The 17,752-nt window shown below is 53.0% G+C and overlaps 1 protein-coding gene across 2 annotated transcripts; it reads right to left on the bottom strand.

The window, feature by feature from the left end:
• Window positions 1–2,719: 2,719 nt before the first annotated feature.
• On the bottom strand, window positions 2,720–17,536 carry CACNG8 (calcium voltage-gated channel auxiliary subunit gamma 8). Of its 2 annotated transcripts, XM_061173850.1 has the most exons (6): window positions 15,182–15,449; window positions 6,159–6,242; window positions 4,977–5,117; window positions 3,014–3,477; window positions 2,847–2,929; window positions 2,720–2,747 (listed from the first exon to the last, which is right to left on the bottom strand). In XM_061173850.1, exons 1-6 carry the CDS (start codon window positions 15,357–15,359, stop codon window positions 2,720–2,722), a joined length of 978 nt encoding a protein of 325 aa, XP_061029833.1. In that variant the 5' UTR covers window positions 15,360–15,449. The 2 variants fall into 2 exon arrangements, with proteins under 2 accessions (XP_061029833.1, XP_061029832.1); XM_061173849.1 differs by adding an exon at window positions 17,487–17,536 and having other exon boundaries at window positions 2,720–3,477; window positions 15,182–15,645.
• Between the last annotated feature and the right edge of the window lie 216 nt (window positions 17,537–17,752).

The raw sequence follows: 17,752 nt of genomic DNA, 5'->3' as shown, positions 1-17,752 counted from the left end.
AACAGGTTGGGACTCAATAACTTTCTTGAATACTGAAAACAAACAAAAGAAATAGATGGATCCTATACCCTGTGCGTGCTTCTGAGTCTCCACATTTCTTTCTGGGCACATCCCTGCATTTTTCTCTGCAGCTTTACCCCTCCATTTCTGTGTGTATATATATATTTTTGCATCTGTGAGACTTCTCTGTTTTGACTTGTGTATCTTGGTGGCAATCTCTCTCCTGTCCGTTTTCCTCTCCTTTCTGGATCACCTTCCTGTGTCTTTGACCTTTTCCTTTGTCCCTGTGACTCACCTAGTTTTGGTCTCCGTTGCTCTCATCCTTCCTCCCCCGCCTTCCCTCCTTCCCACCGCTCTCCCTTCTGCCCATCCTCCACCTCTTTCTTGCTTTATGTTTGGCCTTTGGACTCTAGAATCCACTACCTCCTAGCCAGCTCTGCCCCCCTCTCCCACCAAATTTGTCTCTCCCTGTCCTTCCCTCCATTTATCATCCCTACACTAAGTTCCCCTCTGTCCCGCTAGTTGTATTCCTTTCCCTCTGTTTCCCAGCATCTCTTTCCAACATGGCCCCCATGGAATCCTTCCCTGGTCCCCTGCCCTCCAGTCTTCTAGGCCATAACAAGGCCTGGCAGATGGGGGACCCTGGGAAATATTTGCTGAGCAAATGAAGGGAAACCCACTAAGCACTGTCCCTTCCGTGTCCTCAGTGACCTTCAAATCCATTCCCCCCATCCCTCCACCCCCAGAGCCCTTTCCCAGCTCAAGTGCCATCCTCTCTCAACTACCCCCCAGCACTGGCCTCCTGTCAAGCTCTTTCCCACGTCCCAGGCGTCTCCTTCTGACACCCACGTCTGACCCTGCTCTTCACCTGCTGCTCCCGTGTCTCCTGCTACCCTCAGAATAAAGTCCAAACTCCTCAGCCTGGAACCCTAGCATCCTTAGACTCTGGCTTCTAGCTGCTTCTCTGGTCTTATCTCCCACCCCTACCCTGACCTTCTGCATCCCCAAAGGATGAGCCCTGTCCCCAATCCATCATGCTCTTATATCCCCCCCAAGCCGACTCTAGTTGTTTTTTTTCCCATGAAAGCTTTCCTCACCCCCTTCATCACTCATCCTTTTGAAACCCAGCCTGGGTCTAATGTTCTCCAGGAAGTTTCCCCAAGTACTACCCACTCTTGGCAGTTGGTCACTCTGTCTCTTCTTCTTTGGTCAAGCTGCCCATCCTGGTCCCTGTTACAGCACCAATCGCCCTGCCTGGAGTTCGGTTTTTGACTCCTCCTTAAGAGCACGAGTGGGGATCCTGATACCAATAGACTACCTGGTACATTAGCAGATGCTCAAAAACGTCAAGGAGTGAATGGCTGAATTAATGGATGAGTGAAACATGAATCTCTAAGTCCTAGTGTTTCTCCTGCACACCAGACACCATGCCTATGCTTCAGTATTTGTGTGATTATCTGCTCCCTCCCACGAGTGAGAGTTTGAAGGGCCAGTGCCTGTGTTTGATGCTGTATTTCAGCATGTCTCTGCCTCTCACTCTCATCTCTGAGTTCCTTCCTCCCTTTCTGTACCATTCATGTTATGATCCTGTTTAAAGCCATTCCATGTCTCCCCACTGCCCTCAAATTAAATCTAAACTCTTGACCTGACCTACATGTCCCTGGGCAGTCTGGCCCTGCCTTCATCTCCAGCCTCATCTTGTTCCAGCTGCATGTGGCTCACTACGTACATGTTAGCCTTCTCTGGAAGCTCTTCCTGCCCCAGGGCCTTTGCATATGCTGTTCTCTGGCTAAGACACTTCCCTCCAGCTTCACCTGGCTGGCTTCTTGTCATCCTTTTGTGTTAGCTAAAATATCCCTTCCTTTTAAACTGGGTTAAGCCTCCCTGAAGGAGCATTTTGTAGCATTTCGGATTTCTCCTTTGCCCTAACTGTAACTTACTGTGGTGTACGCATTTCTTGGATTAACGTCTGTCTCATGCACAAGATGTAAACTCTATGAGGATGTTGGGGACCCTATCTGACTTCCCTCCTTCTGTAGGCTCAGCATTCGGCACAATGCCTGGCACTTAAGTACACAAATAAATTGCTGGTAATGAATGATCAAGTCTGTCTCTGGGACTGTTTACGTTCCCTCCCCAGCGCCATCCTGGTACATAGCAGGTGCTTTTAAAACCCTTGTGGAAGGATGAATGAAGAAGTGAACGAATGCCCACGTCTGTCCCTTGTCACTTTGCCTTTCTGCATCCCTTCTTTTATCTTTCTGTCTCTTTACATAGAGCATATATATAGTCTGCAGGTATAACTATATAGTCGTGTGTTATGGGTCCCTCTCCAGGAGTTGGGCTGGGCTGGGAGTCCCTCCCCCGTGCCCCGCCCCCACATGCACACAGCAAAACATTAAAAAGAAAACATCTCAAAACTGCAGAAAACACCACAGCCCTCCCCCCTCCCCCCCACAAAAAAAAAATAAATAAAACACGACGCTCCCTCCCAACGGCCCCCTCCCTTCCCTTCCCCCTCCCTCAGGGTCCCTGATTCGGAGGGTGGCGGGCGCTCCCCCACGCCCGAGAGGTGGGGAGGGGGCGCGGGGGAGCACCAAGCAGTCTCCAGCGCGCTCACGGGGAAGGAGGGGGGCGCCCCCACCCCCGGCAGCCTCGTTGCACGCGCGCCCGCGCACGCGCCCCGGACACGCCCCCCTCGGCGCCCCCCGTCGCGCCCCTACACGGGCGTGGTTTTCCTGTTGAGCGTGTTGCCGTTGGAGGCGGCGGCCTCCTTGGCCAGGGTCCCGGGGGCTGGCGCGGCGGGCGCGGGCGCGGCGGGCGCAGGCGCGGCGGGCGGCCCGGTGACCGTGACCGTGACGCCGCCGCCCGCCTCCTTGGGGAAGGCGTTGTGCAGCGTGAGGAAGCCGGACGCCCCCCCGCGGTCCCGCTCGGCGCCCGCCCCGCCGCCGCCGCCGCCGCCGCCCCCCGCGCCCCCCGCCGCGCCGCCGTACGCCCCGCCGCCGGCACCGGCGCTAGCCAGCCCCGCGGCCACGCTGCCCTTGGACGGGTCGCGGCTGAGCGTGTACATGGAGATGTCCGTGGAGGCGAAGCCCGGGCCCCCGGCGCCGCCGGGAGACGCGTCCCGCGACGGCGACGGCTCGCTGGAGCGGGAGCTAGAGCGGGAGCGGCGGCGGTAGCGGAAGCGGTAACTGGGCAGACGGAGGATGGCCGAGGGGCCGCTCCCGCCACTGCCGCCCGCGCCCCCGCCGGCCTTGAGCAGGTCCGAGCGAGACTGGCAGTGCGCCTCGCGGCTGCGCTCGATGTAGATGTTGACGGCCAGCACGCCGATCACCTCGGCCAGGATGAACGACAGCCCGCCGAAGTAGAAGGACCAGCCGTACGAGTAATGGTTCTTCTTCTCCTCGTCCCGCTTCGGGCCCGGCTCGCCCGCGTTGGCCGAGATGTACACGATCACGCCGATGATGTTGCTCAGGCCTGGGCGGGGACGGTCAGACGGGAGCCTCGAGGCCACCCCTGGCCCCGCCCCCGCCCACGGCCCGTCCCCGCCGGCCCAGGCCCAGTCCCGCTGTGGTCTGAGCTCCACCCGCGATGGTCTAGGCCCCGCCCCAGATGGTCCAGACCGCCCCGCCCACTGGCCAGCCCAGGCCCCGCCCCATGTTGGCCTAAGCTCCACCCTCAGATGGTCCAAGCCCCTTCCCAGATGGTCTAAATTTCTTACCAGGTGGCCCAGGCCCCGCCCCGAAGGGCCCCAAATCCTGCTTCGGATGGTCCACCATCCCCTGCTAATTCAGGTCCTACTCTGTTGGTCGAAAGCCCACCCTGGTTGGTCTAAACTCCGCCCCAGTTGGTCCAGGGCCCACCCCAGAAGGTTTAGGATCACCCTTAATGATCCAGATCCCTCCGGGATGGCCCAAGCCCTGCCCCAGATGGTCTAAACTCCTCCCCAGATGGTCCAGGCCCTTCCCTCGCTGGCCTAAACTCTGCCCTTGATAAGATGACCCTGGCTGGGGTTTCCTGGCCCTACCCTGATTGGTCTAACTCCACTCTTAACTTTATAAATCTTGGTGTTCCCTAGGCCTCACCCTCTGCTCGTTTAATTAATGAGGTAATCCCGCTCTGACTCTCTAGGCCCTGACTCTGTCTGATCTGAACTCGTTCATGATTATCATCTATTCTAGGCCTTCCCCATACTACTCTTACTAAAGCAGGTCTCCCGGCTACTCTAAGCCCCGCCTCCAGCTTGCTAAACCCCGCCCCCTGAGGATCGCGGTCAGGCTCCTCCCCGTCCCAGGTGTAGTTAGCCCGGTCTTTCAAATCCTCCAAGCCCCACCCCCTGCAGATCTCGATCCATCTCCAAAGCATCCCCTGCTGTTTATGCTAAATCCTCCCCCTTCTCCTCTGGATTCCATCCCTTCAGAAAGGCTCTGACTCCTCGAATTTCCCAATACTACTCACTTCGAGTAGAAAGGGGGTCTTGCCCCTTAATGCCCTGCCTCACTACCGAGTTGGTCTGGATGCTTTCGCAGGACCAGACCCTTTTTGGGTACACCGGAGCCCATGAGGCCCCGCCCCCTAGAGCAGGCTCCTCCCCATCTGACTCCAAATCACTTTCTCCCTCTCAGGTCTGTCATTTCTGTCTTCAAGACCGCAATTCAGCCTCAAGGCCCCACCCCCTCTCCCAAGCTCCTCCCCTTCCGTCTCCTGGACCGCGAGCTTTGGAATCTAAACTCCTGGCATCCCGGATTACGCGGTAGACAGACCCCTGTCTGTGCTGGGTTCACTCGCCCAGAAGACTACCGTAAGGCGACACCTACCTGGCCCAGCGGGTGGCGATGGAGCTTGGGAAGAGCCTAGGAAGGCTCCGGGCCCCAGGGAGCGCCCGGGCAGGGTAGCTTTGCAGGCGCGCGCGCGCGCGCGCACACACACACATGTGCGCGCTCGCAGGTGGGCCGCCCCCTCCCTCTGCCTCTCACCTGCTGCCACGAACAGGATCCCTGCTCCCAGAATGATGTTCCTCTTGGACTTGTAGACCCGGGAGGCCGCCACGCACACGCCCCCGAGCAGCAGCAGGATGGCGCTGAGGATGGGGAAGATGCTGGAGGCCCGGACGACTCCTGGAGAAAGGAGAGTATGGGGAGAGAGGTGGGGTGGGAACCAGGGCGTCAGACACGGCCGCCTGTCCCCCCGGCGCCCCGCGCCTCCTGCTGCCTCCGTCTCCGCTTCTCTCTCGCTGGTTCTCCAATTCTCCTTCTCTGCCTGGTTATTTTCTGTTATTGTCTCACTTTCTCTCCTCTTTAAAATTTCTCTCTTTCTCGATCTGATTGCCTCTTTTTCTGTGTCTTTTTCTTCCTCTATTTTTCTCTCTCCTGGCATATTTTTCTTCCCTTTTATTTTTCTAATCACTCTCCCTCTCTCTTTTTTTTCCCCTCGGAACTTTTCTATTTCTCTGTGGACCCTCTCCCTCTCTTTTTCCTTCTCGCACGCTCTTTCCCTTCCTCTCTTCTGCGCATTTTTTCCTTCCTCCAGATCTTTCTTTCTATCAAATCTCTAAATACCTCTCTCCCTCCCACCCACCCCCCTTTCTGCCTGGCTTCATCTGTAGCTCTGGGTTTCTCTTCTCTTACTTTCTCCCTTCTCTCTCTCTCTCCCCCTCTCTCTACAGTCCTTTCCATCGTCTCCCAAACCCTAGGCAACCAGATCGTGCGATTTCTGAGCCCGGTTGAGGCCGCAGCCAATCATAACTCTGGATTTGCCGCGTTCTTGGGGTAGCTACCAATCTCACCACAGGCTTCCCCAGCCAGCTCCCTAGAATGGCCCGTCCGCGCCGTCCGCGCCGCAAATTGCCTCACGGCCCCAGGGCGCAGTGGCCAATCCCAACTCAGAGAGTCACTGCGCTGAGTTGCCTCGAGTACCCCGGCCATCACGACGGCCAATCAGCTCCCGGGATCCCTTCTTAGCCCGCCCCAAGGTGAGAGGAGGGGGCGGGAGATAGACCACTGAGCCAATCGGTGACCAGAGAATCTCAGTATCTGGGCTTGGATTGGCTGACAAGTTCATCTCTGCGTGTGGTTCTAAGTGCTGGAGCACAGCCCCCTCTCCCCTCGCACTTGCCCAAGCCCGGCAGCCCCCCCGCTCTGTCCCCGACCCCCACGTACGGAGCAGATACTCCGCGCTGTCATGGTCGTAGTCCGTGTCCTCCGGGAAATGGTTGATCTTCACGCAGACGCCTCTTTTCAACCCTGGAGGGGAATGGAGGTGATAGTCGTGGGCACTTAAGAGTGGGGGAAACCCGGGTGAGAAAAGACCCTCCCCTTCCTCAAACCCCTTCTAATTGGGAGACAGGAAGTGCTGGCTCCTGAGCCTGTCTGTGCACCTGGGACAAACTTTCAACCTCCCGGGCCTCAGTTTCCCTACCAGTTAAAAAAAGAAAAAAGGAAAAGGAAGGGAGGGAGGAAGGAAGGAAGGAAATCATCCAACACTCACTAAAAGGCCACAAGAACTTTTGCCCTGTAACCTGTACGGGGACAGTCTCTCTGGCCTCTGTTTCCACCTCTGTAAGAAAGAAGGCGTTGGTTTCAGCCATGTCGTCACCCTTCAACTCAAAATCGGTTGAAAATGCGTGGGAAAACGAAGAGGCGGCAGAGGGCGAGGAGGACTACACTTCCCATGAGGCCCTATGAAGTCTTCGAGTCCAATTGTGAGGAGAGAGGAGCCCCAGTGGATCACTGGGGTTGTAGTCTCTTCAATCCTCCATATGGGAGAGGGATTCCCCGGCTCTCTGTGTACTGCACCTGGGGTCCTCTGGGAGGAGATGCAGAGGTCGGAGCTAGCAGAGGCACGCTAGGGGTGCAGTATGCCTCCAGGGGTCCTGTAGTCTCAGCCCCTTCCTCCCCCGCAGAACCCACATCCTTACACAGCTGCAGACCGATGTATAAATAAGTATAAATTTAAATACATTTTGTTTCCTCAATTCTCCAAGCTCCTTCCAACCTCCAGGCCACTGCCCAATGCTGCAGAACATTCTCACATTCTTCACTGGCGAAAAACTTACCCTTGCAAGCGAGCAGCGCACGGGACACCGGCTTGAGGAAGCTTTCGCTCACACACACACACACACACACACACACACACCTCCCACCCATTCTGGGGTGTAGCAGCTCCCTGCACTACCACCTTTTTAGCATGCATTGGTTTGATTTATGATTTTCTTCCTCAGCACGCTAGGAGTTCCTGCAGGGGGAGGGCATGGGGTCTGATTCCTCCGTGTGTCCCTAGCATTGCCTGGCACAAAGGAGGCCTCAAGAAATGAGTGTTGAAAGAATTAAATTATGAATGAATATAAGAATGACAGAAGGGGAGATTCGAGGCAAAAGATGACACGGAAAGAAATGGGGGTAAAGGAAAAGATTGGAAAGAAGAACTATAAGGCAGTGAATAATTCCACTAAGAGCTACCATTTGTTAAGTGCTTCCTAGGTGGATTAACTCATCCGGAGCTCACAGGAGATCCACGAAATAGATGAAATAGATAATGTTATTGGTGTCGTGCAGTGACCAAACATTGAGAATTGGAGTCACACTGCTTGATAATGAAGCCTGAATCCATCATGTCCTTATTCTGTGACCTTGTTGGCCTTACTTGGGCCAATTTGCTTCAATCCCTTTTCCTATAACAAGGGGCTACTAGGACCTACCTCACTGGGTTGTTGTGAGGGTTGAATCCAGGTATAGGATTTAGCACTTTGCCTGGAACACAATTAAGTGTTCAGCTGATACCACACCATATACCCATTGTCCAGATGAGGAAGCAGAGGCATAACAAGCGTTCGTCAATTCACAGCTGATGGGTGATAGAAGCAGAATTCAAACACACAGCAGTTTGCCCCCACTGGAATGTAAGCTTATAGGCTGTTCACCACTCTTCAACATCTAGAGCAATGCCTAACACATAGTAAGTGCTTAATAAATATTTTTATGTATGAATGATTGAATGGGCAACAAGCACATGAAAAGATGCTCCATATCACTAATCATTAGGGAAATGCAAATGAAAACAACAGTGAAATACCCTCTCATGGATATGAGACACCATCCCATTAGGATGGCTACTATAAACAAGCAAACAAACAAAATAAAACAGAAAATAAGTGTTGGTGAGGATGTGGAGAAATTGGAACCCATGTGCACTGTTGGTGGGAATACAAAGTGGTGTAGTCGCTATGGAAAATAGTACGGAGGTTCCTCAAAAAATTAAAATTACTATATGATCCAGCAAGTCCACTTCTGGGTATATACTCAGAAGAATTGAAAGCAAGGTCTCTAAGAAATATTTGTACATCCATTTTCGTGGCAGCATTATTCACAACAGCCAAAAGCAACCTAAGTGTCCATCAATGCACGAACGGATAAACGAAGTGTGGCATATACGTAGAATGGAATGTTATTCAGCCTTTAAAAGTAAGGGAATTCTGACACATGCTACAACCTGGATGAACCTTGAAGACATTATGCAAAGTGAAGTAAGTCAGTCACAAAAATACAAATACTGTATGATTCCACTCATGTGAGATATCTAGAGTCATCAAATTCACAGAGACAGAAAGTAGAATGATGGTTGCCAGGGGCTGGGAGCAGGGAAGAATGGGTACAGAGTTTCAGTTTTGAAAGATGAAAAGTTTTGGAGCTTGGGTACCCAATGTGAATCTACTTAACATTACTGAACTGTGCTTTTAAAAATGGTTAAGATGGTACATTTCACATTCTGTGCATTTTACTTAAGAAAAAAAAAAAGCCATTGAATGAATGAATGAAGATACACCTTTTGAGTGCAGATGTATACCCATCAGCACATCCAGTATGGTGTGGTAGGGGGGGTCAAGTTCTCTCCTTTCTTGAGTGGGATTATAGTACTTCTCTCAAAACGTGAATGATAATTCAATGAGATTGAGCATGGAGAGTACACGGCATGCAGACTCTCCACAGACTAGTCATGCTGGCAGTAATGATAACTAGTACTTACTGAGGGCTAACCACACACCAGGCACGGCTCCAAGCATTTGACAGGTAGGTATTAACACAGTATGCATGACCAACCCTTAGAAATACTAGGCAGTGATAGTATCCCTGCTTTACAGGTGAGGAAACTGAGGCATAGAGTTGAAGAAATTGCTCAGTTCTATAGATGGTGAATCATGGGGAGGAGACTCTGGGCCTCAAAGGGGAGCTTTTCTTTTTCTTTTTTTTCTGGCCAAGCCATGCGGCTTGCGGGGGTCTTAGTTCCCTGACCAGGGATCAACCCCCCCCTGCAGTGGAAGCGCAGAGTCCTAACCACTGGACCGCCAGGGAAGTCCCAGAGGTGAGCATATTTATGGCAGTAGAGTGTAGTGGTTATGGTGGCCACGAGCACGGGCTTTGGAATCACATTCTCTGGACTCACATGCCAGGGCTGCCACTTCCCAGCTGTGTGGCTTCGGGGATTTGAACACCCCTGAGCCTCGGCTTCCTCGTTTGGAAGATGAGGATGGTGATAACGACCACATGAGGTTTGTGAGCATTCAGTGACACATGAATGACAGAGTCAAGCGCAGAATGCATGGGGGTTATGCCGCATGCCTCTGCGTGTTATCCGACCGGCTGGGCTGGGAGCTCCTTAGGTGCAGGGATGGTGGTGATCTGTCTCTGAGTCTCCCCAGGGCCCGCCTAGCACAGGCCCCGGGCAGGCAGCTGTGGCGGGAGTGGGGAAGCGGGATGGGGGGCGGTGTGTAGGGGTGGGTGCTGCGGTGAGGACGAGGGCTCTGCCCCTCGTATGTTGGGTGGCCACGTGGCTGACTCACTTCCCCTTTCTGGCCTTCAGCTTCCTGCTCTGACAGACTCGGGTGATAATAATACCTTCCCCCTGGAGCAACTGGGAGGATTCAGTGAGATAATAAGGCATGCAAAGTGCTGAGCACAGGGGTTTATATAGTCCGCTCGAATAAATTGGGCTGTGGGTCCAGATTCTGGAGGCTGAAATTCCTGAGAAGGGAGCTAGACCCATACGGATCCCCCAGCCCTGGGGCTGGTTCTGGGGCACTTGAAATGTGGCAATTGAGACGGAGTGTGAGTGTAAAATAGGCACCAGATTTCAGATTTGGTATGAAGAAAAATGCATACTATTTCATTAATAATCGTTATATTGCTAACATGTTAAAATAATATTTTGGCTACGCTTGGTTAAATTAAATGTATTACTAACCTTTATATTAATGTATTATATTGTATAAATTGTATTTATTAAATTAGATTCATTGAACCTTCCCCTTTGTACTTGTTTTAATGCCACGGCTAGAAACATTTAAGTTATATAGACAGCTTGTGTGATGTTTCTATTGGGCAGTGCTGGTTGGGAGGCTGGGACTTCCGGGTTATCAAGGAGGGGAAACTCAGGGGTTGGTCATCTGAATTCATAACAATAATATGAAGAACAGAATATAAACTACATAGTCTAGCCTTTACCCTGTGCCTGCTGGCCTTTTGAATGCTTTACATGTAATAACTCATTGAATTTGCTCCACAGCCCTGTGGGTTAGGGGCTATTATAACCCCCATTTCACCGATGATGGAAATAAAGCACAGAGAAGTAGAATATATGGCTCAATGTCACCTTTCTGTGCATGGCAGACAGGAGGTAACCCAATCAGTCTTGTTCTAGAGTCTATGTCCCAATCACTACTTTCTACTGCACTTCTCGGAAAGACTTGGAGGGAGATGAGGATGGGACCTAAGAATTCCTGGGGACAGAGCGTCTTCAGGGGGCAATGGCCCGGGGGGGACCAGTTTCTACACCCCTGGATCCCCGATAGGATGGAGGCTAGTGGTTATATTGCTTTGACTCCTGGGAAACAAAAGAGACCTGGATTCAGATCCAGACTCTACTGCATATTAGCTGTGTGACCTTGGGAAAGGTGCTTCCCTTCTCTGAGCCTTAAGCTTTCATTTCTAGGAGATGGGGGTAATAGTAGTACATAGCGCACAGGGTTATTGTGAGCATCCAGTGACACATGAATGATGACTATAATAACAATAAAGTCTACCTTCATTTACCCCCTGCTTAACACAATTCCTTTGGCTCCCAGGACCCACTTACCTCATTTTCCCCAAACCTCTGTGGTCACTCCTTTCTCAGCTCCCTTTGCTGGCTCTCCTCATCTCTCTGATTGTCTGTGAATACTGGACTAGCTCAGGCTTCAGCCCTTCAACTAATTTTTTGGTTTGTTTCTGTCTCTGCTCATCCATCCACATGCCATGACCCGCCCACCAGCCCAGACTCTCCCCTGAACTCTGACCTCATATATCATATCGCTAACATCCTAGATCAGGGGGTCAGCAAACTATGACCCACAGGCCGAACCCAGCCTGCCAAATCCAGCGAAGAATGGGTTTTACTTTTTTTTTTTTTAAATGATTGAAAAACTGTCAGAGAAGACTATCTCGTGGTACGTGAAAATGATATAAAATTCAAATATCAGTGCCCGTAAAGGAAGTTTAATTGGAACCCAGCCACGCTCATCCACTCACGCATCATCTCTGGCTGTTTTAAGGCGTAGCAGCAATAGAGATCGCACGCCCCACAAAGCCTAAGAAATTGACTGTATGGCACTTTGTGGGCCCTTTCCTATACTGACTCCTGTCCTACACAGTATCTCGAATAGGCACCCTCAATTTATTGTTGTAATTTTTTTTGGTAAAGGCACCTCAATTTAACATGTCCAAAACTGAGTTCGTGATAGCCCTCCTTATAATAAATTGGGTAAGAGAAAATAAAACAAATACGATAAAATACCAGCTGTTCCAGCAGATGAATCTCCCCCACCCCTACCCCACCACATGCTCCGGTGGTCAGGCCACAGACTTGGAGCAGTGACTCTCAATTAGGGGCGATTTTATTCCTAGCCTGGAGACAGTTGACAATTTTGGTGTCCACACCGGTAGATGCTGCTGGTGTTTAAAAGGTAGAGCCCAGGGATGCTGCTACACATCCTACAACACGCAGGACACACCCCCCCACCCCAGCCCCACTGCCGCAACACAGAATTATCCATCCCCAAATGTCAGCAGCGCTGAGGTTGGGAAACCCTGCTTTTGAGACACCCCGACACTTCTCTCTCATATCCTACAACTGCCCCATCAGCAATTCCTGCCCGCTGTAGCGGCAGAATATACTCACAGTTCAAACCCAAACTCTATGGCTCCCACCCCAGATAAGCCACCTCCCATTCTCCCTCTTCCTCTCCTCCTAAATACTCAACACAGCAGCAAGAGCGATGCCCTTAGCCTTTAAGCCAGCTCCTGTCACTCCTCCACTCACGAACCTCCGATGTGGAAAGCAAATTACATTCCAGGACCTGGAGGTCCGTGTTATCGCCTTGACTGCGCCTCCTACCACGTTCCTCCTCACCAGCTCTGCCTGGGCCACGCGGGCCTCCCCTGATGGTCAAACACAAGGCACATTCCCACTGCAGAGCCTGAGCAATGTTTCTACAGCCTGAAGCATTTCCCTCCAGAAGCCACATGGCTCCATCTCCGGGTTCACTTAGCCCACCCCTCAGATGTCACCTGCTCAGTCGCCTTTATCTCCAGTTTCTACAGTTTCACACCCTTGCCCCTAACACTTCCCATCCCCTCCCTTGCTCTTCTTCCTCCTTAGCACTCAGCTCTAACACCCTAGATGTTGTATTTACTTATCTCCCTTATTATCTGTCTCTCCTTCTAGAATATAAGACATATAAAAACAGGGATCTTTCATGTACACACTGCTGTATTTAAAATGGATAACCAACAAGGACCTACTGTGTAGCACAGGGAACTCTGCTCAATGTTACATGGCAGCCTGGATGGGAGGGGAGTTTGGGGGAGAATGGATACATGTATATGTATGGCTGAGTCCCTTTGCTGTGCACCTGAAACTATCACAACATTGTTAATTGGCTATACTCCAATATAAAATAAAAAGTTAAAAAAAAAAACAGGTTTCTTTGTTGTTGGTTTTTTTCTCCTTCCACTGCTATAGCTCCAGAATCAAGAACAGTGCCTGGCACATAGTATAAACTCAATAAATAGTGGTTGTTGAGGAGGGGATGAATACATGGAATGATTACTGTTTGTTGTACACTGTCCAGCAGTGTATAATGAGAAACTGGGCGTCAAATTATAACATAATGAGAAAATCGGATGGGTGTGAGGCAATAGGGACCAGAGGTGACTGGAGAGAGGGAGACCCTCATGCCTGATCTGAGGAAGCAGCTGCTACTCGGATCCAGCCAACCGTGGCCACTGCAGGATACTGGCCCCATGTTGTCAGATCTTCCACTAGTTCAAAAGAAGCTGGAAATCGGATTTTCAATGCGCAATCTCCCTATTTTTAAATGTTGGCAACCGATTCAGATTTTGGTTTCAGTTTTAAACACTCCGCACACCAGACAAAGCATATCTGCAAATCCCATCCATCAGACCTGAGTTCTCTTGACTCTTCCCCGGTCACAGCTGGGTGACCTTGGGCAAGTGGCTTAACGTCTCTGAGCCTCAGTTTCCTCATCCTCAACAGGAAGGTGGTGCCCTGCCCCCCCCCCCACCGTAGGATTAAACGAGATAATAATATTCCTTGCTCATCAAGAGTGCCCAGCAAGGGACTTCCCTGGTGGTGCAGCAGTTAAGGGTCCGCCTGCCAATGCAGGGGATGCGGGTTCGAGCCCTGGTCCGGGAAGATCCCACATGCCGCTGAGCAACTAAGCCCCTTCACCACAACTATTGAGCCTGCGCTCTAGAGCCCGTGAGCCACAATTACTGAGCCCTCGTGCCACAACTACTGAAGCCCGCGTGCCTAGAGCCCATGCTCCGCAACAAGAGAAGCCACCGCAATGAGAAGCCCGCGCACCGCGACCAAGAGTAACCCTCGCTCGCCGCAACTAGAGAAAGCCCACGCACAGCAACGAAGACCCAGTGCAGCCAAAAATTAAAAAGAGAAGTGAAGGGATTTTGATCTTTTTGGCCCTGGAGGGGGAAATTGGGGATTGGCTGGTTCCACTCCTTCATGTTGCAGACCAGGGCACTGAGGCTTGGGGAGGTGACAAGATAGTGATCACACAGGGGGCTAGATGCACAGGAGGACTGGAGCCCAGGTGTCCTGCTTCCCAGCCCATCACTTCCATGCTACGTGGAAAGAAATGGCAAAGCTGAGAGCAGAACAGAGGAGTTGCTGAGAGGAAGAGGCCTGGCGTGGGGAGATGGGAGGCCGAGGCTAGCTGGGGGGAGCCTGCAAGAAGGAGAGTAGGACCAAGCAAAGACCAAAGATGGAGATTAGAAGAGGCGGTGGCCTCAGCGTCAAGAAACAGGGTCTGGAAGGAGGAGGTCAAAGGGAGGATGAAGGGAGGGAAGATGAGGCAGAGCCATCTAAAGACCACGGAGGACCAGGACTAGTGGGGGAGGCTGGGAGGCCTGATGGGAGAGGCAAGCAGGACAAGACCTACCGGAGGACAAGCCACAGAGGAAGGAGGAGAGGGCCACGAGTTATGGGCAGTTAGGGCACGATGTTCTAGGAGAGAAACAGCCAAAGTGAGGCCAAAGGGACGGAGGAGATGGGGAAGACGCTGTGACTGGGGCCATAAGAGGTAGGGGCGCTCAGAGCGCAGAGGTAGGACGTGGGGGAGAGAAGCTGCAAAGGGCAAGGAGGCGCAGGGTGGAGATCAATGGTGAGAGGGAAGCGGGGAGGAAAAGCAGAGGTTACCAGTGCTGGAATCGAGGCAGAGGGAGCCCCTCGCGCAGGGAGGCCAGGCACCCACAGGGGTGAGAGGGAGGGAGGGAGGGGGCTTTCCCCACGGATGAAGGAAAGATAAGATTAGGGGGGTCGCGAGCGGAGGGGGAGCAGGACGTGCCGAGTGACGGAGAACCGTGAATGGGGAGGGTCGAGGCGAGGAGGGCGGGATTCAGAAGAGGGTCAGGACGCAGAGAAGAGTGGAAAGGACGGGAGGGGAGTGGCGGGGGGGGGTGGTGGTGTGTGGGCAGGAGTGGCAAGTAGCAGCAGGAGGAGGCGGGAGACCCGCCGTGGGGACCGCAGGAAACCGGGAGATTTCCCAGGCCGCGGAGGGGACGAGGGGCAGGGCCGCAAGTGGAGGCGCGCAAGGCCGGGGCCCCCTCCACCCTACCTTCCAGGCAGCAGATCCTCCAGAGGCCCGAGTGGGTGAGTCCGCCGGGGTCCTTCTTCTCCGAGGAGCCGCTGCCCCCGCGGTGGTGGGGCCCGTCGTCGCCGGCCGTGAGGTTGGTGGTGTTGCAGATGAAGGCGCGCGTGTAGAGCCAGTAGTCCGTGCTGATGGCGATGGTCATGAGGCCGAAGGCTGCGAAGGCGCCCACCGTGGTCAGCAACACCTGCACCCCCTTCTCGCACCAGAGGCCCCTCTCTTCGTTCCAGCGCTTCAGCGACTCCAGTTTGACCACGGGCAGCCGGGGGGCCGTGGGCCACCACCGGGGCAGCGGGGGCGGGGCCGTGCCGGCGGCTGGGGGGGTCACAGCGCAGGCAGAAGTGGGGGGCCCGGGGCCAGGGGCTGGGGAGGGGGCGGCGAAGAAGAGGCTGCGGCCGGGGACGGGGTCAGAAGGCAGCCATGGTCGCCAGCTGGTGGAGGGCAGGGAGCGAGATAAAGGATTAGACGGGAAGGCTCACCTCCCTGGATACCCCTTTACCTGCACCCCAGCCCCCCAAAGAAACCCTACTCTTTCCTCGGTTGAAGAAACTCCTTCCACTCTGCTTGCCACTGCCACTTCTCTGAAAAACAATCTCCCTGTGTCCAAGAAATTCTTCCCACTAATCTCACTCTGAGACATACCCCAGGCATCCCCGGGAGTGTCGTAGGACATGCCTCCAGGCCCCTCCAGCTCTGCCCCCCTGGTCTCACCGTCCTCCCCACAGGGAAAGCGTCCCTCACTCCAGCCCCCAGTGCCTCTTCCTCCCCAGGAACCCCTGTCCTGTTCCTCATTTCTTATAAAATGTTCTCATAAAGTTCTACCCACTCCCTACCCTCCCCTGCAAGGCCCACCTCTTCACCTACTATGGCCTCTACTTAGGAAAAATAAATCTCTCAATCTCTCCTCAGCTGAAAAAAACAAAACCAAAAACAACAAACACAACAAAACCCAGATCTTCCAAATTCATCCCCACAGTTTGCACAACTCAGAAAACCACACAGGTGTCATCACTACCACCCCACCTCCACAGTCTCCTCTGCATGGGAACCCCTACCCCACTCAGAACCCCATGTCTCTGGACCAGGGTTCTCAACCTTGGTGGCACCTTGAAACCACCAGAGGATACTGATACTTGAGAAATTCCGATTTCATTGGTCTGGGGTGTGGCCCTGAGCATCTAGGTTTTTAAAACTTCCCCGGGGGATTCTTTTAAAGAATCCAACACTGTTGGACCCCCTGGTTTAGAAGAATGCCCCCCATCTCCATCACATTCCCTCTAACCACCCCACTTGTCTTCCTTGGACCACTCTCCCATCCCCTACTATGTCTTTGACTCAAGGAAAATACCCCACTCTTTCGCTTGCTTATAGGAGTCTTCCAACTCTGGTCCTCAGTATCTCTACAACTTAGACAAACTCATCATAGCCATCACTTTCTCCTCCATTAAGAAAAATCTCTTCCGTGAGTTGCACGGCATTTTCTACTCACAGGAATCCCTTTCTCCAGACCCCAAATTCCTCTCCATTCAGAAATCTCCCAAGCTCTGACCTGTATATTCACTGCTGTGGAAGGAAATCCCCCCACTCTACCCAGCATCCCCCCACCCCATTCCTCTGCCCTTCCACCATCTCCCACGACCTCCACATCTCCTCTCTGTAGCCCTTGTTATGGGGATGAACCCCCAACTCCAGATCTCCCCAGCTCACTTCGACCTCCCGCTGTCTCTTGAACTTATAAGAACCTACCCCCCCCCACCCTGACTTCTCTTACATCACAAAGAATCCCCTTCACTCTCGCCACCCCCCCTCTTCCACCTACTCTAGCTGCCAGCATCGCCTCTGCTCAGGAGAATCCCCTTCATGTCTCCCTCAGACTTCCCTTCTTGGGAACACCCCCCAGAACTCCCCCTTCTATTTCACCTGTGCAGGAATGTACACCATACACTCAGTTTTCTTCCAAATTTCAAAAGATCCCCTCCGTAGACAGTGCCCCTTAGAAAAATTTGATCCACAAGACCACAACTCTCTTTCGATTGGGAATAATTTCCCACTCTGCACCCACCAAGGGTCCATTCATTTTCCTCTCCCACAGCACCCCATCACCACGCCCCCTGCCCTGCCTTTTCCACCTTACCCCAACCCTCCTTCCAGGCATGCATCCTTTACCAGTTTCCACCACTCTATCTATCCTAGACTCCTTCCCCCAAACCCCCTATTCTAGTTAAGAGCCTGGAAGCCTTAGAGGAGGAAAAAAACAAACAAACAAACAAACCTGATTCTGGGTCCCAGTACCAGGGTGACCTTGGCCTCTTCCGCCCCCATCAGCTGGCCCTCACTGGGTCTGCTCCAAGGAGGGGTGTTGGAAAGGTTGTCTATGGGGGGGGGTGTCTCCATGGCAACTGGGCCTAGTGCCCTGCACGTGTGTTCTCTCCTCACCTCCACTCCTGCCTTCCCACGCACGGCCCCTGCCCTGGCCCCATTCAACAGTGCCCTGGACGCTGACATCCCCAGCCTCCCTGTCCTCACTTCTGGCCCCTT

Source organism: Eubalaena glacialis, chromosome 18, assembly GCF_028564815.1.
Source record: "Eubalaena glacialis isolate mEubGla1 chromosome 18, mEubGla1.1.hap2.+ XY, whole genome shotgun sequence".
NCBI classification, from domain to species: Eukaryota; Metazoa; Chordata; class Mammalia; order Artiodactyla; family Balaenidae; genus Eubalaena; species Eubalaena glacialis.
This window is presented reverse-complemented; position numbering and strand designations above follow the sequence as displayed.